At 42.4% G+C, this 21811-nt stretch overlaps 1 protein-coding gene across 1 annotated transcript in view; it reads right to left on the minus strand.

Annotated features, from left to right (window-relative positions):
• Positions 1–9239: 9239 nt before the first annotated feature.
• Positions 9240–21811, minus strand: part of LOC147692124 (mucin-12-like) — a 587862-nt gene continuing 575290 nt past the window's right edge. The window contains exons 15-17 of the mRNA XM_086936740.1: positions 18946–19028; positions 13623–13699; positions 9240–12122 (exon numbers count right to left, since the gene is read on the minus strand). Of these exons, the coding sequence (XP_086792866.1) occupies positions 12078–12122; positions 13623–13699; positions 18946–19028 (205 nt within the window). The 3' untranslated portion in view covers positions 9240–12077. The remainder of the gene's footprint in view (positions 12123–13622; positions 13700–18945; positions 19029–21811) is intronic.

Consider the following 21811-nt stretch of genomic DNA (forward strand, 5'->3'; position numbering starts at 1 on the left):
AGTATCTCGAGTAAACTCCTTTTCCTCTTTGAGAGGGAGGGACTTCTTCTATAGCTTGTTTTTGAAGAAGAGCCTTCACCTCTTTCCGAAGCAGTTTTATTTGGTGAGGACGAGATTTTTTCGGAGGTATGTCCTTTGGAAGCACACGGAAACGTAGTGTGTATCCATTGCGCAGTATATTCAGCACCCACCGATCTTTTGTGATGCTGCACCACTCTGCCAGATGTTGTGAAGCACTTCCTCCCACTGGAGTGGGCAACGGCTCCAGAGTAAGCCACTGCTCATGACTTCCCTCCTGTTCTCGCTGTGGAATAGGATTGTTGTTGGTGACCACCTCTACCTCTGTTTGATTTACGGCCCTGAAATTGGGACTTGCCCTGGTTCTTGTTCTGGGCCCACTGAGGGATTTGAACCCTCTGTTGAGGCCCCTTGCATTGGTTGGTTCTGTACCGATGCTTTTTCTCCAAACCGACTGCCTTGAGAGTGTCTAGTTCGGTTTTTATTCTATTCATCTCCTCGTCTGCGTGGCCAAAGAGAGAGGAACCAGAGAATGGGAGGTTCAAGATTCTCTGCGGCGAATCCGGTTTGAGGCCTGTCAATCTCAACCAGGATGATCTCCTTGCACATATTCCATGTGCGTAAGAGTACGCCGATAGGGCAGCACCATCCGCCGCTATTCTATGAAGCGTTCCAAAGAATCCCATAAAGCTCTGTCGTAACGGCCTAACAACGCAGCCCGCTGGAGACCTTCAGGCTGGAAGCCGCAGAATTGCAGACCTTGCGACCCCATGAGTCCTGTGACCTGCTTTCTTTATCCGGTGGAACCGAGGAAGTAGCAGTGACAGCATGTGTTTTTCGTGCTGCGGCTACGATCACCGAGTCTTCAGATGGATCCGTCTTATGGAAGACCGGGTCCGAGGCAGCCGGCTTGTATTTCTTTTGGATGCAAGCTGACACCGCCTTAATGGTAGCTGTAGACAGAAAGGTGTCCATGACTGGGTCAAGAATTTCTGGAACCAAGGGGAGCAATGGTCGAGATGAAGTCTTCTGAGGAAGAGTCTCGAAGATCACTGTCGTTGCTATTTGAGGGACAGACATCTCAATGTTGAGTTTCTGGGCCCCTCTCTGCAGAACCTCATGGTAGGTATTAATGTCATCTATTGTAGAGACCCTAGAGATAGGGCTGTCCGATAGCGTGGGGGAATAATCCCTCTTAGATGAGCGGGTAGAGGAAGTAGAGGAAGTAGATGGTGTTCTTCTACTTCTGCGATGGGCACTGTGCCTCCTTCCCCGTGATCTGTCCCTGCGTTCCTCCCGTCTGGGGGAACGTGATCTAAAGTGCCTTCCCTCACGGGATCTCTCCGTGTGGGCTCTACGTCTAGGAGAGCTCTCCCTGTCCACTTTTTCCACCAGTCTTTGTAGAGGAGACCTGTGAACAGGACTGGCATACTCCTGCATTCGCCTTCTCACACCTGAATCCTGCCAATGATGCAAAGGAAGTTGCCATCTTGGGGATAACCGAGCTGCAGAAGGAGCCTCCTTTTGATGCGATGGAGACTTATGGACAGGACTTCTAGCTTCCGGAGAGGCTGATCTTGCAGAAGCTCGCCTGGAAGAGTGAGAAGAAGAATGGCGTGAAGCTGACTCGGTCACCAGGACCACTGATCCTCCTCTAGATCTCACTGAGGCAGGTCTCGACATCGGGCATTAGCCCCTCGACGCCAAACCAGCAGGCATTCTAGACATCGATCTCCTTGGATCTTGACTTCTCGACGCCGGAGTCAACGCTGCCTGGACCTCCCTTCTACTGGATGTCGAACGTTGTCTCGACGGCGACCGGTGTCGGTGTGAAGCATGTAAAGGATGCTGATGCCTCGACGTCGCACGTCGGCGTAAGGCCGACGGCGGAGGACTTCTCTCTCTCTCGATGCCAAGTGTCGCTGAGACGACAGCAGAGCAGTGTCTAATCTCAACGTCGAAGGTCTTCGAGACGACGGCGGAGGGGTATCCGACCTCGACGCTGAACGCCGTCAAGACGACGGAGAGCTCATCCTCGATGCCGATCGTCGCCGAGTTGATGACGGCGGAGGGCTCTTGGCTCTCGACGTCGATCGCTGATGGATCTGCGACGACGGAGGGGAACCTGCTCTCTACTCTGAATGCCGTGTCGATGACGGCAGAGGGCCTCTAGTCCTCGAAGCCGATCGTCGCCGGCTTGACGACGGCGGAGGGGTGCTACTCCCCGACGCCGATCATCGCCGGGTTGACGACAGCAGAGGGGTGATGCTCCTCGACGCCGATCGTTGCCGGGTTGACCATGGTGGAGGGCTTCTGTTCCTCGACGCCGATTGTCGCCGGGTTGATGACGGCGGAGGATCACGAATCTTCGACGTCGATGACGTACCTGAGTGACTCTTTCTTCTCGCCAGCGAGCCCACTGTCGTAGGTCTTTTCTTGGATAAATGACCCCACCGGTAGATCTCTCAGCGCTGAGCCCGACACTGCTGTTGAAGGACGTAAGGTCTTGCTTCTAGATGGCGTTATAGACCTCTTGGAGCCCTTCCTCACCGGAGACCTTCCTCTAGATGATTCTGCCAGGCCATACAGGCAAATTCTTTCCCTGTCCTTCAGAGTTCTCTTGGACATGGTTTGGCAGTGAGGACAGGTTTTAGGGTCATGATCCTCAGGTAGTAAAAGTATACAGACCTCATGAGAGTCTGTATTGGCCTTCTCTTTACCACAAGAAGGGCAGGAGTCCAAAAGAGATGGCATTTTAAGATGTAAAAAATACCCAAAACTGTCAAAAAAGGACAGTTCCTTACTTCAATGGATGAAAAACATCGAAGTAAGGTAAAAAAGTTGTGAAAAGTGAAGAGAATTTCTGACAAAAATCGGAAAGAAGAGGAGCTGTGTTGCCAGGATCCTTTCTGAAGGAGCCGGAAAGAACAACTGACCTAACTGTCACCCCTGAGGCATGATGGGAAGCTGGGGGTCAGGAGTGCCTTAAAGGCAACGCATCAGTTTATCTCTATGTTGCTATAAGTTAGCTTTTCAGTCTTTTTAGACTGTGGTTTGCAATGCAGCCTGGGAGCTGTCTATGCTTTCAGTTCCTTATGAGATTTTCTGCTGTCTGCTGAGCATTAAAACAGTTTCAAAACATATTTCATTGTTGTTTTTCCCTATTTATAATGCATGTTTTTCATGTTATGATGGGAAGTCCTTACATCATGATTCAGCTCTGATGTTTATGAGGCTGCAGTTGCTTATTTTTATATCTATGTATATGTATATATTTGGTTATATATATGTGGGGCACATATATTGTTGCATGTCCGGGGTCCCGCAAATGGGGGGGAATATTCTAATGCTTATGACTTTGATGAGAATCCCCTGGAAGAGAAGGGTGAGATATTTAATGCATCGAGTAATTACTGGATGTGATAACTAACACCCAACTCATTATTCTAACCAGTGTGCAAATAGTCGTTTATGCAGGAGTTGAAAACACTGACAAACTAATTATGAGGGCCTCAGGTTCCTGGGCAAAGCAGATCTCTGCTAATCAGCCTCCATTGCTTTCTAGGCAAAGCCTGCAATATTCTAAAACATCACAGTCACTATCATATTTCTTGGGTCATCACCAATTTTTGTTTTAGGTTTTCTATGTTATGTATGGAACAGAAAATACACCTCCTATTTACATTTTTTTAATTCCCACAAAATATGTATAAATATTTTGATTGGATAGCAGGACAAGTGAAAAGCACAATGATTTGCAAATTGTTGTACTGATGTGTAATCAGCAGACACCCCACAATGAGAACATAGTTGGGTTGAATGATGAGGACATCAAGATGTTATATTTGTGCCCTGCTGTAGGATAGCCACTTAACTCACAGGGTAACATCCCTGTGAAATTAAATTGTGTATTTGTAACTTGAGAGCTACAGGTTTAATAACTGGTCGACTATAACTGAGATCCTTATTGAGGCTCCTAATATATTGCTCTCTTCAACAGTATTACTTTCTCACAGTAGTGTTTTGGGGGAGTGGAATAGAGAACTGACAGGATATCACCATGGTATAACACCACAAAACAATCTGTGTTTTTATATATTCTTTTAAGTTTTAGAAAAACTTTATTGATTATAGTTATATGAAATATAAGATATTAAACATTCTGTAATGAACAACAGAATTATGCTTTGAGAAGGAAGATAGTGCAAAATAGAACATCATATCTGGAATAATACATTTAGACCGATGAATGATTAAAAAAAGTAAGGAAAGGAATCTAGACAAATGTTCGTGTATGATCACTAAGGAATTTATAGAGAACATAAAAATAAAAAATAAAAAGTAAAGATAGGGAAAAATGACTGAATATTGGGGAATTAAGGTAGAGCTTTTGAGAGTAAATGAGAATTGAAGCATGTGTAGCAATAAACTTAGAACATAATATATAAAACAACATTCACTGAGAATCAGACTTAAAGATTGTCAAGGAGGTTTAGGCAAAACTTCAATCAAAGGTTGATTTAAAGCATACACAATAGCTGTGGTATTTAGATGAATAGTAACAGGAGACCATAGAGTTTCCCTTTTCATAGTAAGTGAGAGAGAAGCAATATAAGCTCTATCAAATCTATGGTTTTAACATATTCCATACCACCAAGCTTGAAACAAAATGTTTTTTTAGTTCTTGGTCATTTGCTGTAATGCAACTGCTAACATAAGATCAATTATTTTAATATTTAACAAACAATCACTTTAGTCTTCTGATAAGCTGGCTAGGAACAGATTGGCATAGATAAAAGGAACATTAGATTGAAATACAGAATGTAACTGGACTCCAACCATAATCCAAAACTGGTGAGTATAATGACAACTATATAGTAAGTGTTTGTAGTCTGTGTTACATTCATCACAGTCCATTGTAGGTTTGGAATTATTTTAGACAAAATTTGAGTAGCTATAAGAAGTCTATTATATACAAAAACATAGATTTGGTGGTGTTTGCTGGTCTTGTAGATTTTCGATTCTTGAGAAAAACAGACTAGTTAACATTGAGATCCTTTTACCATTCCAGTTCCACCTGTGATTTTTGCCTCTCAGTATCAGACGTTTTAATAATTTTATGTAGAGTGGATGTTGATGGCCTTGAAAGAAGAGTATCAAAAAGGAGATTATCCAATATCGTGACTAGATTTGTGATCCGACGTTTAGCATATATAGCAGATTCAATTTTTGCTGAAGTGTTACATTTGCATTTATATGAATTTGGTAACGTAATTATATGTTGTGCATCAGCGAAAGATAGCACTGTGTTGCCCTTAAATAATTGATGAACCTATATTAACCCTTTCTCGCTTCACGGTTGCTAGAAAATATTGTTCTATTTCTAATTTTAATACATATATTATGCCAGATAGAGGAATTAAAAAATATATCTTTATCGTTGAGACATAGAAGTAGTAAGAGGTACATTAATCTAAATGTGTTTTAATGGATGGGTTGCGGGGTATATATTAGGGTAGTTGGGAAAAGATATGAATTATTTAATTGAAAAAGGAGAATTAAAATATTTTTCTACCTTAGCCCATAGAAGGCAATCATAATCAGTGTTCTTTAATAGCCAATAAGTCGATTTGTCAAATGAAAACCATTGTGATAAGTGTGAAAACCCAGAAAGTTAACTCCACCATACTGTTTAGTCTTTTTGAAGTTCAGTAAGGACATACATGGTTTCCCTTTATTCCACAGTAAAGATCTGAGTAAGGAATTAATTTTCTTGAAAAGGTAAGATAGTATATTTATAGGAATTGTAGGTAGAGCAAATAGCAGGAGCCAACATCCTTTCAATAGAATCAAAACATCCCCACCAAGGAAATAAATCATGGTTCCATCCCATTAATAATAAGCTTAGCAATAGTTTCTTGTAAGTTCATTTTGGCTGCACCTTAAACAGAATTAGAGAACCAGAGCCCCAAATACATTTTTTTTGTGGCCGTCGATGAAAACCAGAAGATATAAAATCATGCTTTAAAAAAAAAATTATTGAGAGAATGTATTTCACATTTTTCAATATAGAGTTGGTATCCTGAGACTAGGGATAAATCGTTCACTTCATCAAGAAAAGCTAGAAGTGACCAAGTTGGATTAGAAATTAATAGGAGCATACACAGATACTTTGATTTGGTTTTCATCATAAATGAAACCTTATACATAATTATTTTAGATTAAAAAAAGGTTCAAGAGCCAATATAAAAATGTAGGAGATAAAGGACTCCCTTGCCTAACTACTCTCTTTATCTTGAAAGGTAGGTAAATTAAACCATTGACAAGTATAGAAGGATATGTTGAGGAATACAAAACTGAAATTAAACTGACAATTTCGGGACCAAAGCCAAACCAATTCAAGACCTTTTAAAATAAAAGGCCATTTCATAAGATCAAAGGCTTTTCAGCATCAAGTGCGACTGCTGGCTAAGAACACCTATAAGTATTGGATTTGCTTGAAATATTATAAAAATAACCTTGGATTATCAGAGATAACGCTACCTTTAGAAGAAAAAAAACAGATCGATCTTGTTTCAACAGATCTGGCAAGGCGATACACTTTTTACAAATAACTTATAATCATTATTAACCAGGGGTATTCATCTATAATTATTACAGAATCAAGGATTTTTATCTCCTTGAGGTATACAACAATCAATGTAATTTGAAATGTAGCTTGAGCTATCCCTTTTTTAGAATGGTAATTAAGCAAATCATGTTCTTTTGAGATTAGAATGTGAGGGAAAAAACAAATAGAGTTCAATTGAAAACCCATCTCAGTCTGGTGCTTTGCCTTTTTGAATTAAATGAAGTACTTTAGTAATCTCCCCAGGAGAGATATTAATTTCCAAAGAATAAACATTGATATTCTTTCCAGTGTTTGGTTATATGGAGGCAAGATATTCCACAATTCTCTCACTTTGAAGTATAAGTTCACGAGTGATTAAGATGTTATAAAATTGGGAGACCATGTGGAATATCACCATCCTTAAATATATGGTCTTTAACATTCTTTAAAATACATCCAACCTTAGTTCTTTCTTTTTTAATTTTGAGATAATTTGCCAAATGTTTTCCAGTTTTTTTCTGGCCACCATTACATTTCGCACTGGGCCTAAGATGAAGAGTTTCCTTTGGAAGTTTAATCTAACTGGAATTTGGCTTTTATAATTTCCTCCATGCATGGTTTGAATTTAGATGATTATTACTGATGTTCTACTTTTTTAATACTATGCATATATTATATGATTCTCTATTTTGCATTCTTCTTCTATTTTAAACGTAGATGATTATGAAATCCCTAGCTGTCCCCTTGAAGGAATCCCAAACCACTTTTATAGGAATATCACTTGTTAAGATTAAAGAACTCAATAGCAACTTTCTGAAAGCTGTGTGTGAAGGATTCATCCATTAAAAGAGAACTGTTAATTCTCAATTGCCAGTTTGTATTCGGAGCACATCAGAAATCGAGATAAATACTGATAGGAGAATGATCGGATATTAGAATTGTGCAAATCTCAGCATTGATTAAGGTTTCTGATATATGTCTTGATACATATATATGATCAATTCTAGACTGGGAGTGATTGACTGGAAGAAAAAAAGATGTACTCCCTTGAAGCACTATTACACAGACTCTGTGCATTAAGAAGTGACCACTGAGTAAGTGCACAGACAAATTGTTTATGCATTTTACTTGGGATAAAAGCAAATGTAGAATTCCTGTCAAGAAAAGGATCAGATATCTGGCTTTGGTCTTCACCAAGTATTAAAATGTCATCAGAATGTTCCATTAACTTTTGAGCAATTGTACACCAAAAGGAATTGTCAATTTGGGATGCACCATACACACTAAAAATGCTTAAAGCAACATTCTTAATATGTAACTTAACAGTCACTCATCTTCCCTCATCATCACTCTCTTGAGATAAAGGTTGGATGTCAAGATGTTCAGCACATAGAATGCTCACTCCGTTTCTTTTCCACAAATCTGGCAAGGAAAAAAAACATTGCCCAACCAGAACGTTTGAAGCTTCAACCAACAAGGTGGGGCTCCTGCCATAATGCACTGTTTGCTTTAAGATAGGAAAGATGAGCTAAAACTCTTTGCTAAAACATCCTCAGGGCCTGTTAGATAATTCAGTTTATGCCCTTATCTATGTGCTTGTTAAATATTTAAAGAAACTGATGATGGCAAGTCTAACACCGTAGGTATAATGGTTTGAAAAAACTGAATAGTTTTACTACCTTCTTATCCTTCCGGAAAGCCATAAATTCTGAGATTATCCCTTTGGTTGCATTTTTTAAATCAGCCACTTGTTTTTGAAGAATATAAATGTTACTGCATTTTGTTGCTATTTGCATTAGAGACCTCTAGGTTGCTCACCGGTTCTTCAGCACCAGCCACTCTTTTTTGCAGGCAAGACTATGTGTCATTCGGGGTTTGCAATCTCTTATTAGTTTCTTCAATACATGGTCACAAAGCGCTGATCTCTTCTATGAGTAATTCCATATAGAAGAAGGTGTTTTACGGGTGAAGGAGGATCATTTTTAGACCATTTAGACCATTTATGTATAGAGCCACTAGAGAATAGCCACACTTTAGGTATAACAGAGCTGGAAGTGTTTACTGCTAGAGCCAATTTTGGTAACGAGGAAGGGGCATTTGCACTTGGCTTGACATTATGAGGTTCTTCCATATTTTCAGGAGAAGATCCTTCTGAGTTCAAAGAATGTCCAGAAGATTGAGAAGAACAAGTAGTGTTAGTTATTTTAAATTGTCTCGTTTTGCCCATACAGAAAACTGGCTGACAGAATGTTGGTAAAAATTTAAGAATTTGAGGGTCCACTGGCTGCTACTCACAAACACATCTCAGCAGTAACTTAAGTAATCTGAAAGTAATGCCCAGAAACATGTTGATATTAACAGCTCTCACTGAGCCAGGGCCATCCAAATGAATAAAAGTGATTTTCAGTTTATAAAAATGAAAAAGTATAATCAACAAAGGATGACTAAAGTGATAGCAGAAAATGAAAAGAGTATTTGGCATTTGTAATTCTCTAAACTTGCGTAACAACAGAAAAATAAAAGGAAAAATAAATGATGCTTACAAAATATATATTTTATTTCAGGCCCTTTTACTTGCATACACACAAATAAAATGCCATGTTGCCAGCCAAAAGGCAAAAAATCAATTGCCACATTGACATCCAAAAAACAAAGGACTATAACAAATTTGAGTAGTGCAACCCCTTTCAAAAGGCAACAGGACCCTCCAGAAGCTGACTCTTACATTGCATCCCTTTCTTTCCTGGTTGGTTTCCAGTATAAACTCATTCCAATTTGTATTTCATTTGAAGCTAGAAATATGGCTTCTGCTGTTGAAGATTTATGGCCTGACCCGCTCGAATAACCCACATCTTGTCAAGAACATTTTCTCTCTGGCTGCATTTGCCTTTTAATTATACAGCATATTAATTTAGGCAGTAGTGAGCTTTTAATATGGATATCTAAAGCAAACAAAGTAGGGGAAAAACAGAAATGCTTCAAAGTCAAAAATATATTTGGCAATCTATCCATGCAGACCAGACCTGAAGAGAAAGCTGGTTGTTTCATGCAAAAGGCATTCGGTTTCGGAATTAAAGAAAGGATTGACTCACACCTTGGTATCTTTTAATTTTGGTATGTAGAAAATAAATTCACTGCAGTCATTGTCCTATTCATTCCCCAGTGTCACAGAGCTGAATCAGCAGATAGTCATCTTCTGTCAGCGTCAAGCCACACCCCGGTCTTTAAATATTCTATTACCAAAAATGTGAAAGGTGCCCAAGCTGTATCTCTATGGAAAAATTCTCCATTTGCCACATCATTCCTCTGACCTGACTAATTATAAACAGTTGAAGAATAGTAGGATTTATAATTGTATATCTAGAATGAATATACCTTAGAATTACATGTATTTTTGTAGTGATGACAAAATATACCAGATGTCAATGTTTAAGCTAATAGTTCTAGTGGAGCCAAGACTAATTAACAGATGGTTGGTCTGCTTGTCTAACAGAACAGATTATTGAAAACATTACAGAATTAGATCCTACTGTGTTGATTTAAGAATTATTTTCATCACGCTTTTTGCTTTTAATCCAATTTTGCACTGTAATATTTTTTCATGCCCACTTCACACATTCTAAACACTTCCCAAAAGTTAGGTTCAATTTTACTGACTTATTGTTTTGAACCATTTAGCAAAATCTGGCCACAAAATATTCTATAACAAGCTGGGTAAACACAAAAATACATAAACCCTCTGTACACTAACTAGTTAATTTGTACACTAAATAGTGCAAAATAAATAATACCCGTTTATCCTGGCTCACTCCAATGTATCTCTGATTTAATACACATGCACACACAGCAAAGGCAAGTGCTTAGTGAGGTCACAAAGGGGAGGAGTGGGGCCACTTTTGAAGCTCCAGCTGCCCAAAGGATCCTTTGTAGCTAGGTTAGACTTAGCCATGGATATTGCGGACGTGGAAAGAGAAAATACTGATTAATTGCAGTATTCATTCACCAAACATTTTTAGTTTTGATAAATTGGCTTAATTGTTAAATTACATGAAACATAATTTGTGTCTAGGATGGTTGTGGGTATTTGTCGAGACTTCTGGAAGAATAAAACTATATCTTCAGCATGTTCTATCAATTTCTATTTAACTATAAATTAGCATAAATAATTAAAACAATGATTATGAGTTATCATTATGTAATGTGAACCTGTGATAAATGTTGAAGCAATATATGATTTAACAGTGATGCAGTTCTATATATAAAGTTTCAACAAACCAAATGAAAGCTATAGATCAGTGTAATTAGTAAGATTATGAAAGGTCCTTGTATATGCATTGTTGACCTGGAAGTAAGCCAACATTGTCAAGGTTTAACAAAGCATCTGTCATGTTCAAAATATTATAAATAAGATCAACCTGTCACATCTCAGAAATACCCCTCTGATTACTGATACCAAAAGTTGCTAATAGAAACCGATATGAGTATAAAAGACAAGATGTCCTTGTCTGTTGCTCGGCCAGGATTCCTCTCTTAGTTGCCAGTGCAATCTTGGTTTAATATGGGCTGTTAACCATGGCTGGGGACATTTATGAAGCCAATGGCTTCCCGGTTGTAGATATAATGTGACAACCTTTTCTAACACTAAGAACATGAAATGGCATTCCGATTAAGAATTTGGCTATTTTTGAATATCTGTAACCCAAGGGGATAGAGTAGTATCTTGGCATGGTAAAGAGCATGTGCCCAACGATTGTCACAGGTGCAGATCTCTATGTATGGCAGTATTTAGTAGCACATCACTCCTATACACATTATACTAGCACTTTCACACTGTCATGATAAAATTTCATTTGATTTTCACAAAACCATTGCATAGTGATGTCATTTTCATGACAGTGATAGCTCAGTGTCACTGTAATAAAACCTGTTTGCTTCCTTCTTGCTGAAAAGGCTAAGTGTAGCGGCGGATTGCTGCAGGTGAACCAATTGAATTTCATTCAGCATGTGCCTCTTCTCCATGCCAGGGTCAATCTGAATTGGCCTGATGTGAACTGTCTTCTAGTGATATACATCCATGGTGGTATCCATTATGGTGGTATTCTTGACTGTATGTTTTGATCGTTCACGGGTAGGTTGCGCAAGCTTCAATGTGGGTGTTCACTCATGAGGAAACAGAGAAGCCTTGTTGATAGAAAGTGATCTAACAAAACCTTTAAACCTGTAGTGTGAGTTTTAATCTCGGTAACTTTTTGAATTCCTTCTATGATCTGTTGGCAGCAATTAGAATCACAGTAGATTATGGCACATCGTCCCATGGAAAGATTTACGTGGCAGAGGGTTGGTACATTTACCATGTTCATTAGGTATGTAGCACTGAAATATAGGTGCTTAATTGGGCGACATCATTTGCTGCAAAGAAGTGTTGCCACGAAGTCAAGTGGTCTCCAGCTTAGGCATCGTTGTTTTTTACTATCTGTGGCCTCTTGATCACCATCTGTCAGAGAGGTAACATACAAATATTAGTTACTATGTTCTGAAGCATTGCTTTATAATACAGCAGGCAGGATAGAAACTGTTGCCCCAAATCCTTTTGAGACTGAAGGTTACTCTTCATATTATAGCCTCATAGACTGATGAGGTCTTTGTTTACAATAAATACAAGGCCTCTTCTTTCAGCTATTGGCAACAAAGCTTAGTTCAAGCTTAGAGATAGAGTAAATGTGCATACCAAGGTAACTTAATCTCACTAGAATTTAATGAGTATTGCCTTCGAGAGGCAGTCCTTTGTGGAAGGCAAGTTTTAATAGCTTTAGGGACACTTTTTGTGTAGGATTATCTGAGAATGAGGGAGACAATAAACCAGACAATTATTCAAAGGAGTAACAGATTTAGGTATATCCAGATCAAAGGCAGGGTTCATTTTGGTAGGGTTTAACATATGGATTCCAAATCAGGAGTCCTCCTATGGGAAATTTTCTAGTCAAAACACGAACACAGTACAACCATCAAATAGATATCTTTAGAGAGACAGTATCACTACTGTTGACTTACTGAGTGAATACAACATCTGGAAGGATTGGCTATGTATTCACACTCATGGGAAGTTTTTTTATGTACAACCACACAATCTGTATGACATTTGAAGACGTATTCTGGAAGAGCGCTGAGGTGAGCAAATTCCACCTTATGTTTTAGGTAACTTGTAATTAGCACCCACCTCTAAATCCCTCCCTGTTTCTTTTTCTTTTTCTGTGTGAGCTGTCTTGTTGTACAAGATAGTATATGCAATATTTAGAACTTGTGATTGGATGAGGGATGGACAGATACAGAAAAAAGTAGGTAGTGTTCTTCGAAACTGAATGTAACACATCAAATTTGCCTCTAACAATGTAATAAAATACAATGAAGAGGCTCTCATTAAGGTCCAAAAACATTATCCCACAATTAGGCTCTTGACATTTCACTTCGACTGATATAAGCAGAGAATCAAAAAACATTTTCTTAAAAAAGCTTTAGAACCTGGAACTGAGTGGTTAACCTGCAGATGAGCCCTTTACCAAGTTTGCTGGATTTAAGTCTGAGGATTTCTGGCAGATGCACCAGTACTCTAAATCCAGCTGTTATAAGCTATTCTGCCGGGAGTGGTAAATAACAAACCCACGTGGTTATGCCAGGAGAAAAACGATAGGGGAATCCCTATTCCGGCGTGAATAATGGACTATATTTTGTACCTGTTTATCACAAGCACTTTGCAATTTGTAAATGGGAGTGGGGGATCACTGAGGGTTGGGGCAAGGAGTGGTAAGGGCGTCAAGGAGCAGAGTAGTCTCTGGGCTGGCAGGGGGAAGTGGTGCTTTGAGCAGGCAGTAAATAGAAGTGTGGGGATCGTTGAGAGTTGGAGGTGGGGACCGGGTTGTGGAGCACATCAGGGAGCAGGGCAGGCTCTGAGCTTGAGGGTAACAGAACAGTGAAATAGTAACTCTAAAAAGTCTACCTTTATTGACGTTTCCAACGTATCCAAATAAAGTCTGAAGTTGGGGATTATTGTAGAACGGATGTTGCTGTTTGAAGCTGAGGAATGAAGCAGAAAAGCAGAATGAACTTCATCACATTGAAGTGTGATACACAAACAAGAACAGCCTTTTATTACTGGTTAAACATTATGGCCCTTACTACAAGTTACCTGGATAACACACCTGATAAAAGCTCACAAATATGCTTTCTGAAAGTATCCAGTGCCATTATTATTATCAGCCACATGCATCAACCTATTTAGGAAGTGCAAACGGTGCGAATCGCAAAATTCGGCCGTTTGCGATTCCTAAATTGGTTTTTGGGATGCATCAAGCATTTTTGGTGAAATCGCTATTTTTAGCGAATCCCAAAAATGTGATTGTTTTTAAGGAATCGCAAATTTGCGATTCCTTAAAAGCAATGCATGATTAATTTTAAAATTGCGAATTTGCAATTAGGGGGTGCAAATTACCATGAGGTTGAACCTCGTGGTAATTTGCGAAAATGTTTTAAAATGCTCTAAATTGCATTTCAAAACACTGTCATGTTACAGACACACATGTCCTTAGGACATGTGTGTTTGAAACATGCACTTCAAAATACATTTCAGGGGTGCAGGGGGGGGTCCTTTGGACCCCCCCTGCACCCATGGAATGCATCAACATTTTGCGAATTCTAATTTGCGAATTCGCGATTCCCATTGATTCCTATGGGCCTTTTGGCCCATAGGAATCAATGGGAATTGCGAAATCGCAAATTGGAATTCGCATAATATTTGCGATTCGGTAAAAATTGCGATTTTTACCGAATCGCAAATTTTATGCACTTTCAATCATGCATCCCGTTTTGCGATTCCTTATTTGCGATTCCCTAAGAATCGCAAATTAGGAATCGCAAAACCGGACTTTGATGCATGTGGCCGTATATGTTTTACCTTTGAAATGGAGCATTAAATGCAGATGTTGGTGCTTACTGCACCAAAATCCACTTTCCCCAATATTTAACAAGCATCTTTCCCTCTTTAAATTCCAGCTGGAATGACCAAATGAAATCTAATGAGGGAAATTACCTTTTGCACACTCGCTAATTACCAGGTTGATCAATATTGCAACAACAGCAGCAATAGATATATACACTCCGATGCCCTTAGTGGAGGCCTAATAGAAGTTCACATTTATGTAAAAACTTTATTTTACCACAAAATGATCAATTCATTATGGAGGCAAAACGAACCACATGGAAAAAGGCAAGCGTAAAGGCACGGCCAAAACCACAATACACTTGGTAGAGCTTAAATTACCACACTGTGGCAGAAAGGTTAAATAGAACACCATGCTCTGTTGTCAACCCAGCATTGATATAGCCCATAAATCACCCTACTAAAATACTACCTCCCACCTGATTCAACAAACCCACAAGAGTTCACTGTGGTGCATGGATGTACTATGCAAGAGAGTGATATGCAACCACTGTCTCCCTTCCACAGCTTGACCATCTTCTCAGATATCACCACAGCCACACTGTGATCTTGCTAACTGGTCTAGATATATATAATGCAGATAATGTCATATAGAACTAAGTCTCCTACTACATGGTCCAAATCAGTGGCGGTATCCCTAACTGCAGCAGGGCAGCTTTAGTCACAGCTGACCTTACTTTAACACATGGGTACTCACAAACTTTCTCTCGGGGGCCAAATTTACAGTGTGGTTTGTGGCCAAGGGACGCACTGGTGGGGGCGGGGTCAGAGGGAGAGGGGGCGGGGCTAAAGCAAAATGAAAACTTGTGACCATGAGGTTGTACACAGGTCCCTGCAGCAGATGCCTTCATCCACTGAGCTACCAGACCCAGCATACATACATCTCGCTCCCTCCTGCCCCCTCTCCATCTCTCTCTCCCTCCTGCCCTCCCTCTCTCTCCCTCCTGCCCTCCCTCTCTCTCCAGCCTGCCCTCCCTCTCCCTCCTGCCCTCCCCCTCTCTCCCTCCTGCCCTCCCTTTCCCTCCTGCCCTCCCTCTCCATCCCGCCCTCCCTCTTCCTCCTGCCCTCCCTCTCCCTCCTGCCCTCCCTCCTGCCCTCCCTCTCCCTCCTGCCCTCCATCTCCCTCCTGCCCTCCCTCTCCCTTCTGGCCTCTCTCTCCCTCCTGCCCTCCCTCTACCTCCTGCCCTCTCTCTTCCTCTCCATCTCTCCCCCCTCCTGCCCTCCCTCTCTCTCCTGCCCTCCCTCTCCCTCCTGCCCTTCCTCTCCCTTCTGGCCTCTCTCTCCCTCCAGCCATCCCTCTCCCTCCTGCCTTCTCTCTCCATCTCCATCTCTCTCTCCCTCCTGCCCTCCTGCCCTCCCTCTCCATCTCCCTTTCCCTCCTGCCCTCCATCTCCCTCCTGCCCTCTCTCTCCCTCTCCATCTCTCTCTCCCTCCTACCCTCCCTCTGCATCTCTCTCTCCCTCCTGCCCTCTCTCTCCCTCCTGCCCTCCCTCTCCATCCTGCCCTCTCTCTCCCTCCTGCCCTGCCTCTCCCTCCTGCCCTCTCTTTTCCTCTCCATCTCTCTCTCCCTCCTGCCCTCCCTCTCCATCTCTCGCTGCCTCCTGCCCTCCCTCTCCCTCCTGCCCTCTCTCCCTCCTGCCCTCCCTCTCCCTCCTGCTCTCTCTCTCCCTCCTGCCATCCCTCTCCCTCCTGCCCTCCCTTTCCCTCCTGCCCTCTCTCTCCCTTCTGCCCTCTCTCTCCTTCCTGCCCTCCCTCTGCATCTCTCTCTCCCTCCTGCCCTCTCTCTCCCTCCTCCTCCCTCCCTCTCCCTCCGGCCCACCCTCTCCATCTCTCTCTCCCTCTTGCCCTCTCTCTCCCTCCTGCCCTCCCTCTCCATCCTACCCTCTCTCTCCCTCCTCCCTCTCCCTCCTGCCCTCCCTCTCCCTCCTGCCCTCCCTCTCCCTCCCCCTCTGTCATCTCACTGTGTGTGTGTCTGTCTGTGTCAGCCTTCAGCCCGGGCTGAGACAGCTTCCTCAGCGAGCACACACAGACAGCCGCATCAAAGTACTTTGCAGGTCTTTAAAAGACCATTTACATGTTTTTGCGCTTTGTTGTAGCGCCCCTGCATCTTCACTCTGACAATCACCGCTCGCTCAGCCCCACAGAGCAGAGGCTTTGTCGTATTTCACCTCTTAGCGCCCCAGCATCTCCACTTTGCTCTGTGGGGGCCGGGGGAGAAGTGATTGTCAGAGTGGAGATGCAGGGGCGCTAAGAGGTGAAATACAACAAAGCCTCTGCTCTGGAGTCCTCTTAATCAAGCGCTGTTGCGGCGGTGTTTGCTAACACTAATAAATTATTTTTTTAAGCACAGGTACAAGTGTCTGCAAGGTCCGTGGGCCGCAAAGGAACGCTTGCCGGGCCGCTGGCGGCCCGCTGGCCCTACTATGAGTACGCCTACTTTAACAGGTTCCCATTCAGAACATGCTTGACCCTCAAGGACCTGATTGCAAGTTATGCAGAATAAAATTGATCCAGGCTTTTATGCATTAATTTCGTACCGCATAATTAAAAGATGATTGGTTTCTCTTCACCCGGTTTTCCGGGGTTGTGAGAGCGAAACATAGTTTTCCCACTAAGCCTCATCCACATTTTTTTCCAACAGGGAGCATAGAATGCGCCTCCTTCAACAAAAAACCTCCCCATTCACGAACCTACTCCTCGACCACCCTCCTTTACCCTCCCACTCACAGACCTGGGCGTACATTTATCGCCTGTTGAGAGCAGTGGTCAAATATATGCTGTAAAACCACATTAAGGTCGCGATTGTGGGTTCCCCTAATATTCTAACCCATGCATAAACTTTTGTTTAAGCATGGGTCGGAATTAGGCGTTTGAAGTTATTTAACACATTATCGGATGCATTAAATAACTCAACTTTTGTTAAATTTCGGTAGGTCAACCCTGCCGAAATCTAACAGGAGAAAACAAGCAATATGTACCATATCATGTGGATTTTGGTGCGTTAAACACCTAAATCTGTATATTTACATGTTATTCCCCATGAACTCATAATAAGTATTATTTATTGCACCTGATAAATAACAAACCCTGTGGTATTGCTACTTATCGGGGGCAAAAATCTACCCCTTAGCTTGTAATTAGGGTCTAAATAGGGTGATTCAGAATGGTTTACAACTAGAAAACTCAGTACCACTGAGTAATTCCCCATTCCACAGGGTCAAACTCTCCACTGAACAATTCTGGGGCACTTTTGCTAAACCGTAAAAGTAAAATTGCATGTGATTTTCAGCCGTGGCCCCTCATTTGGGCAGAAGAGCATTGCCCCACTGCTGCTGGTGCTGCAAACGTGAAAGATAAAATGGTAATAAATTAAATTTATTGTCATTTTATGTTTCCCTTTCTCCAGCCCGAGCCATGTGTTCTCTCCATCACTTTACACTGCGCAAGTCAATTTGGCCAGCTGTCTTGCGATGATGGCCAGCCCTGACACACGCAGTGTAAGCCTCTCCGCCCATCTGTCTTAGACAGCCGGGTGGAGAGCAATCATCGGCCCCCAGTGCCTCAGTGAGTGTGGAGCCAGTCTGCTGCAGCCAGTTCTGGTGCTTCTGTCATGCAGCCTGTGCAGCATGAGAGTAGCCTCTTGATTGGAAGAGAGGAATTGGCTGAGGCTCTTGGAGCCTGCTCTGGAGGAGCCACTGATGACGAGACGGAGGAGCACTGAGGGAGACAGAAGGTAAGTGAATCTTTTAGTTATTTTTTTACATTTATTTTAACCTACTGACAGACATTGTGTTAAACTTTCAGTGCAGTCTCAATTTCAGAGCTCTCAATCATTGCCCGTTAGAAACATTGCTAAAAATGGACAACGATTGAGAGCTTTGGGGTTAGGCCTAAGGGCACTGCTGGGCTTTTTTCACCGCCTGTTAGTGTCTCAAAAACTTGCCCGACCAGTTGAATTGGTCGGCAGCTGACACTGGTAATTTAACATGTCACCAGTACCGTGCAAGTCTTAACTAGGGTTCAAGTTATTGATCCCTGTGGAGATTACATTTATTTTTGGAAGTTCTTACAAGTACTTTATGCACTTCTGGCTCCCGAATGGTTAACTGCTCCTCGTGCAAAGACCTGTGTGTAACTGAGGGGCAACACATAACATTCTAGCCCCAGCCTATCATCCTTTAATTTTTGGTGCCAATAGTTATATGTACAGCTCCACGGAATTACAATATGGCGGTAGCAAAAGCCACAGAAACACATTATTATCGTAATTTACATTTCAATAGATGTTTTTTAAAAAACTGATGTAATAGGGGATCGGCCTTACCTTCCTGACGGGATGGTCTTGGTTTTGCTGACATAAATACTCCAGAATTTTCTCTGAATAATCGATTCTTGTCATTGATTTCCCTGCGTAGACAAAAAAATAAGCATTACAGTTTTCTGGGTGCAATTAAGTACTGTTAATTTCTTTTGGCCAACTAAGCAATCTTGCGGCCTGCAAAACAGACACAAGCATGGCAGTGAAGCGGGACATAGGCAAAAAGCTGAGTTGGCTAGATAAGGGCGCCAACATGTCTTTAGGGCATATTAGCAAGAACCTCGTTAAAATTATCGCCGTTTTAGAGGCAGCAAACTGCCGCTAAAACGGTGATAATGGGCTTGCTAATATGCGTTATAGAATTCCAATAGAAGCCTGGGTTATATGTGCAGGACATCTAACCTGGGCTTCTATTGGAATTCTATAACACCTATTAGCAAGCCCATTATCGCTGTTTTAGCGCCAGTTTCCGGCCGCTCAAACGGCGATCATTTTAAAGAGGTTCTTGCTAATATGCCCCTTTGACATTGCAAACCCAGGCTCTGAGAAACATTTGACTTGATTCACAACCCCTTGTCAAAAAACCCACTCATACCTATTCCCAGAATTTCCACCCACATTTGGAATAGAGGCTGGAAACTGACTCCATTTGATATCCATCCACGAGTGGGGATATTTTGAAATTCACAAACATCTGCAGGAGTAGTCTTGGAAATCAAGGTGCATTTCCCTCTGCTTTATTTACTAATGTAGATTTTTCACTATGTGAAAAATCTGCAGGAGAAAGAAAGGCAGACATATGATTACAATATAGTATGCCCTTGACATAGTAGCCCAATGTATAACAGGGTATGCCATAACAGCCTTTGCGATGAGGTGCTTGGTACAAGCCAGCCCAGTATTCAATGCCCTTTACAAACTGTGCCCACTGGGTACTGCAGCATGGTTACGGGGCACAGGGCATGGACCGTGGCATTGCCACATGCCCCATGTGTATTGTTACAGGAAGAGAGACTGACACAAATGCTGATCAAATTCTGTGACCATATGATTCGGGTTCAGGAAGTGCATAGTGAGAACTACGGCTGGATGCCAACCCCATAGAGAGCAAGGCTCCCGGTATCCAGTGACACATGGTGCAGATGCATTTGCACTTAGCACAGGACATACTTAATGCACAAACTGGAAGTCTGTACTAGGAACAGAGATATTAGTAAAGGGTGCATCATTAGCCCCTACATAGTGGGTACTACTGCTGGCAGAATATACACATTCCGAGGCGGAAGACTTATGTTTAGTGTCTGCTGCACTGCTTATGTACACGACAATCAGGGGCACTGGTTACTGACCCAAAGGGAAGTCAAAGGCCATTTGAAGCTCCCGTGCCACAGGCTTCTTCCGTGTATGAGGGTATTGTAGTGTCCACCGCAATATAGAGACACGGACACAGGGTTTTGGAACAGACCTTCTTTATTTGCTTCCCCCTCAGTCCTGGGCTAACGGCTAACTGCCGTTCCTAGCCCCCAGCTCCTCCCTTTCCACCCGCCCTCGTCCACCCTCGGGCAGGTCCTAGTGCCTTTCCATTAAGTCACTTGTGGACATCACTACATCTCCCCCCCTGTAAACAAACGAAAAATAAAACAAAACAGAACAAAAAAAAGCAGATGGTTGGTACCCTTTCTTTCCAGTCATTAACTGTCTCTGCTTATAGTTCTTCAATTAGTCGGGATGGTTTTGTGATGACCCATCTGGGGCGCGAATGGAGGTCAGGGCTGTCGCGCTCACGCTCATTGGTGGTTTCTATCCGTGCATGACTGTGAAGTGGTAGTGTCTCTGGTTCTCCCTTCTCTACTCTTGGTTCAGTCAGTAGTTCCTTGACGTTGGGGCGGCACTTCTTGAAGTACGTCACATTGCGGGTAATTCGCCTTCCGTCAGCCTCCGCAGTGATCATAGTTCCGTTTTGTTGTATCAATTTCAGAGGCACCTCATGGTATTTGCAGTCAGTCTTTCGGTGTTGCTTTTGCCGCGCCAGCACCCAGTCTCCTTCCTGAATTTCAGTGGGAGCGGCATGTCGCCGTTCATCTGCATAGTCCTTCAACTTTTCTTTCTTTATCTTATCCATGGCCACCATCTCTTCATGGTCAGAGTCGAGATATTGTTCATTCTCTGAGGAACTCATCATTGGCAGCCTTGTACGCAGCGGTCGTCCTAACATGAAGGTGGCGGGCACTTGCCTGTGGTGGAATGTGGCGTGTTTCGGTAGGCTCTTAGCACCTCGTTCAGTGCTGTCTGAATGTTCTTCCTTGTTAGTTCTGCTTGCTGAATAGCTCTCTTGATCGTGGTCATGAAGCGTTCAACAATTCTGTTCGTCTGAGGCCATAGAGGTGTGATCTTCCGGTGCTTTAAGTTGAGGTGTTGAGCAAAATCAGCAAAATCATGGCTGTTGAATGGAGGCCCATTGTCTGACTTCACCACTTGAGGAATGCCCCACGCAGCAAAGACCTCTTCTAGGATTGGTATGGTGCTGGACGCTTTCGTGGATATGCATAGTTGTCGAAGGGGAATCGGGAGTATTCGTCCATGATGACTAGGACATATTGGCCCGACTTGATTGGCCCAAAGAAGTCAATGGCAATGTTTTGCCAGACACCCTCCGGTAGTGGAGACATTTGTAGTGGTGCAGGGAGATCTGGACGGCTCACAAGTTGACATTGTGGGCAATCTTTCAGAGTCGTCTCTACCATCAGATCTAGTGTTGGAAACCAGACTCTTTCACAGAGTGCTCTTTTTGTTGCTACTATGCCCCTTTGTCTTTCATGCACCAGGTTGATGACCCCTTGTCTAAGCGGTCGTGGTATTACTATTCTGATGT

The sequence above is a fragment of the Lissotriton vulgaris genome, chromosome 9, assembly GCF_964263255.1.
Source record: "Lissotriton vulgaris chromosome 9, aLisVul1.2, whole genome shotgun sequence".
Classification (NCBI taxonomy): domain Eukaryota; kingdom Metazoa; phylum Chordata; class Amphibia; order Caudata; family Salamandridae; genus Lissotriton; species Lissotriton vulgaris.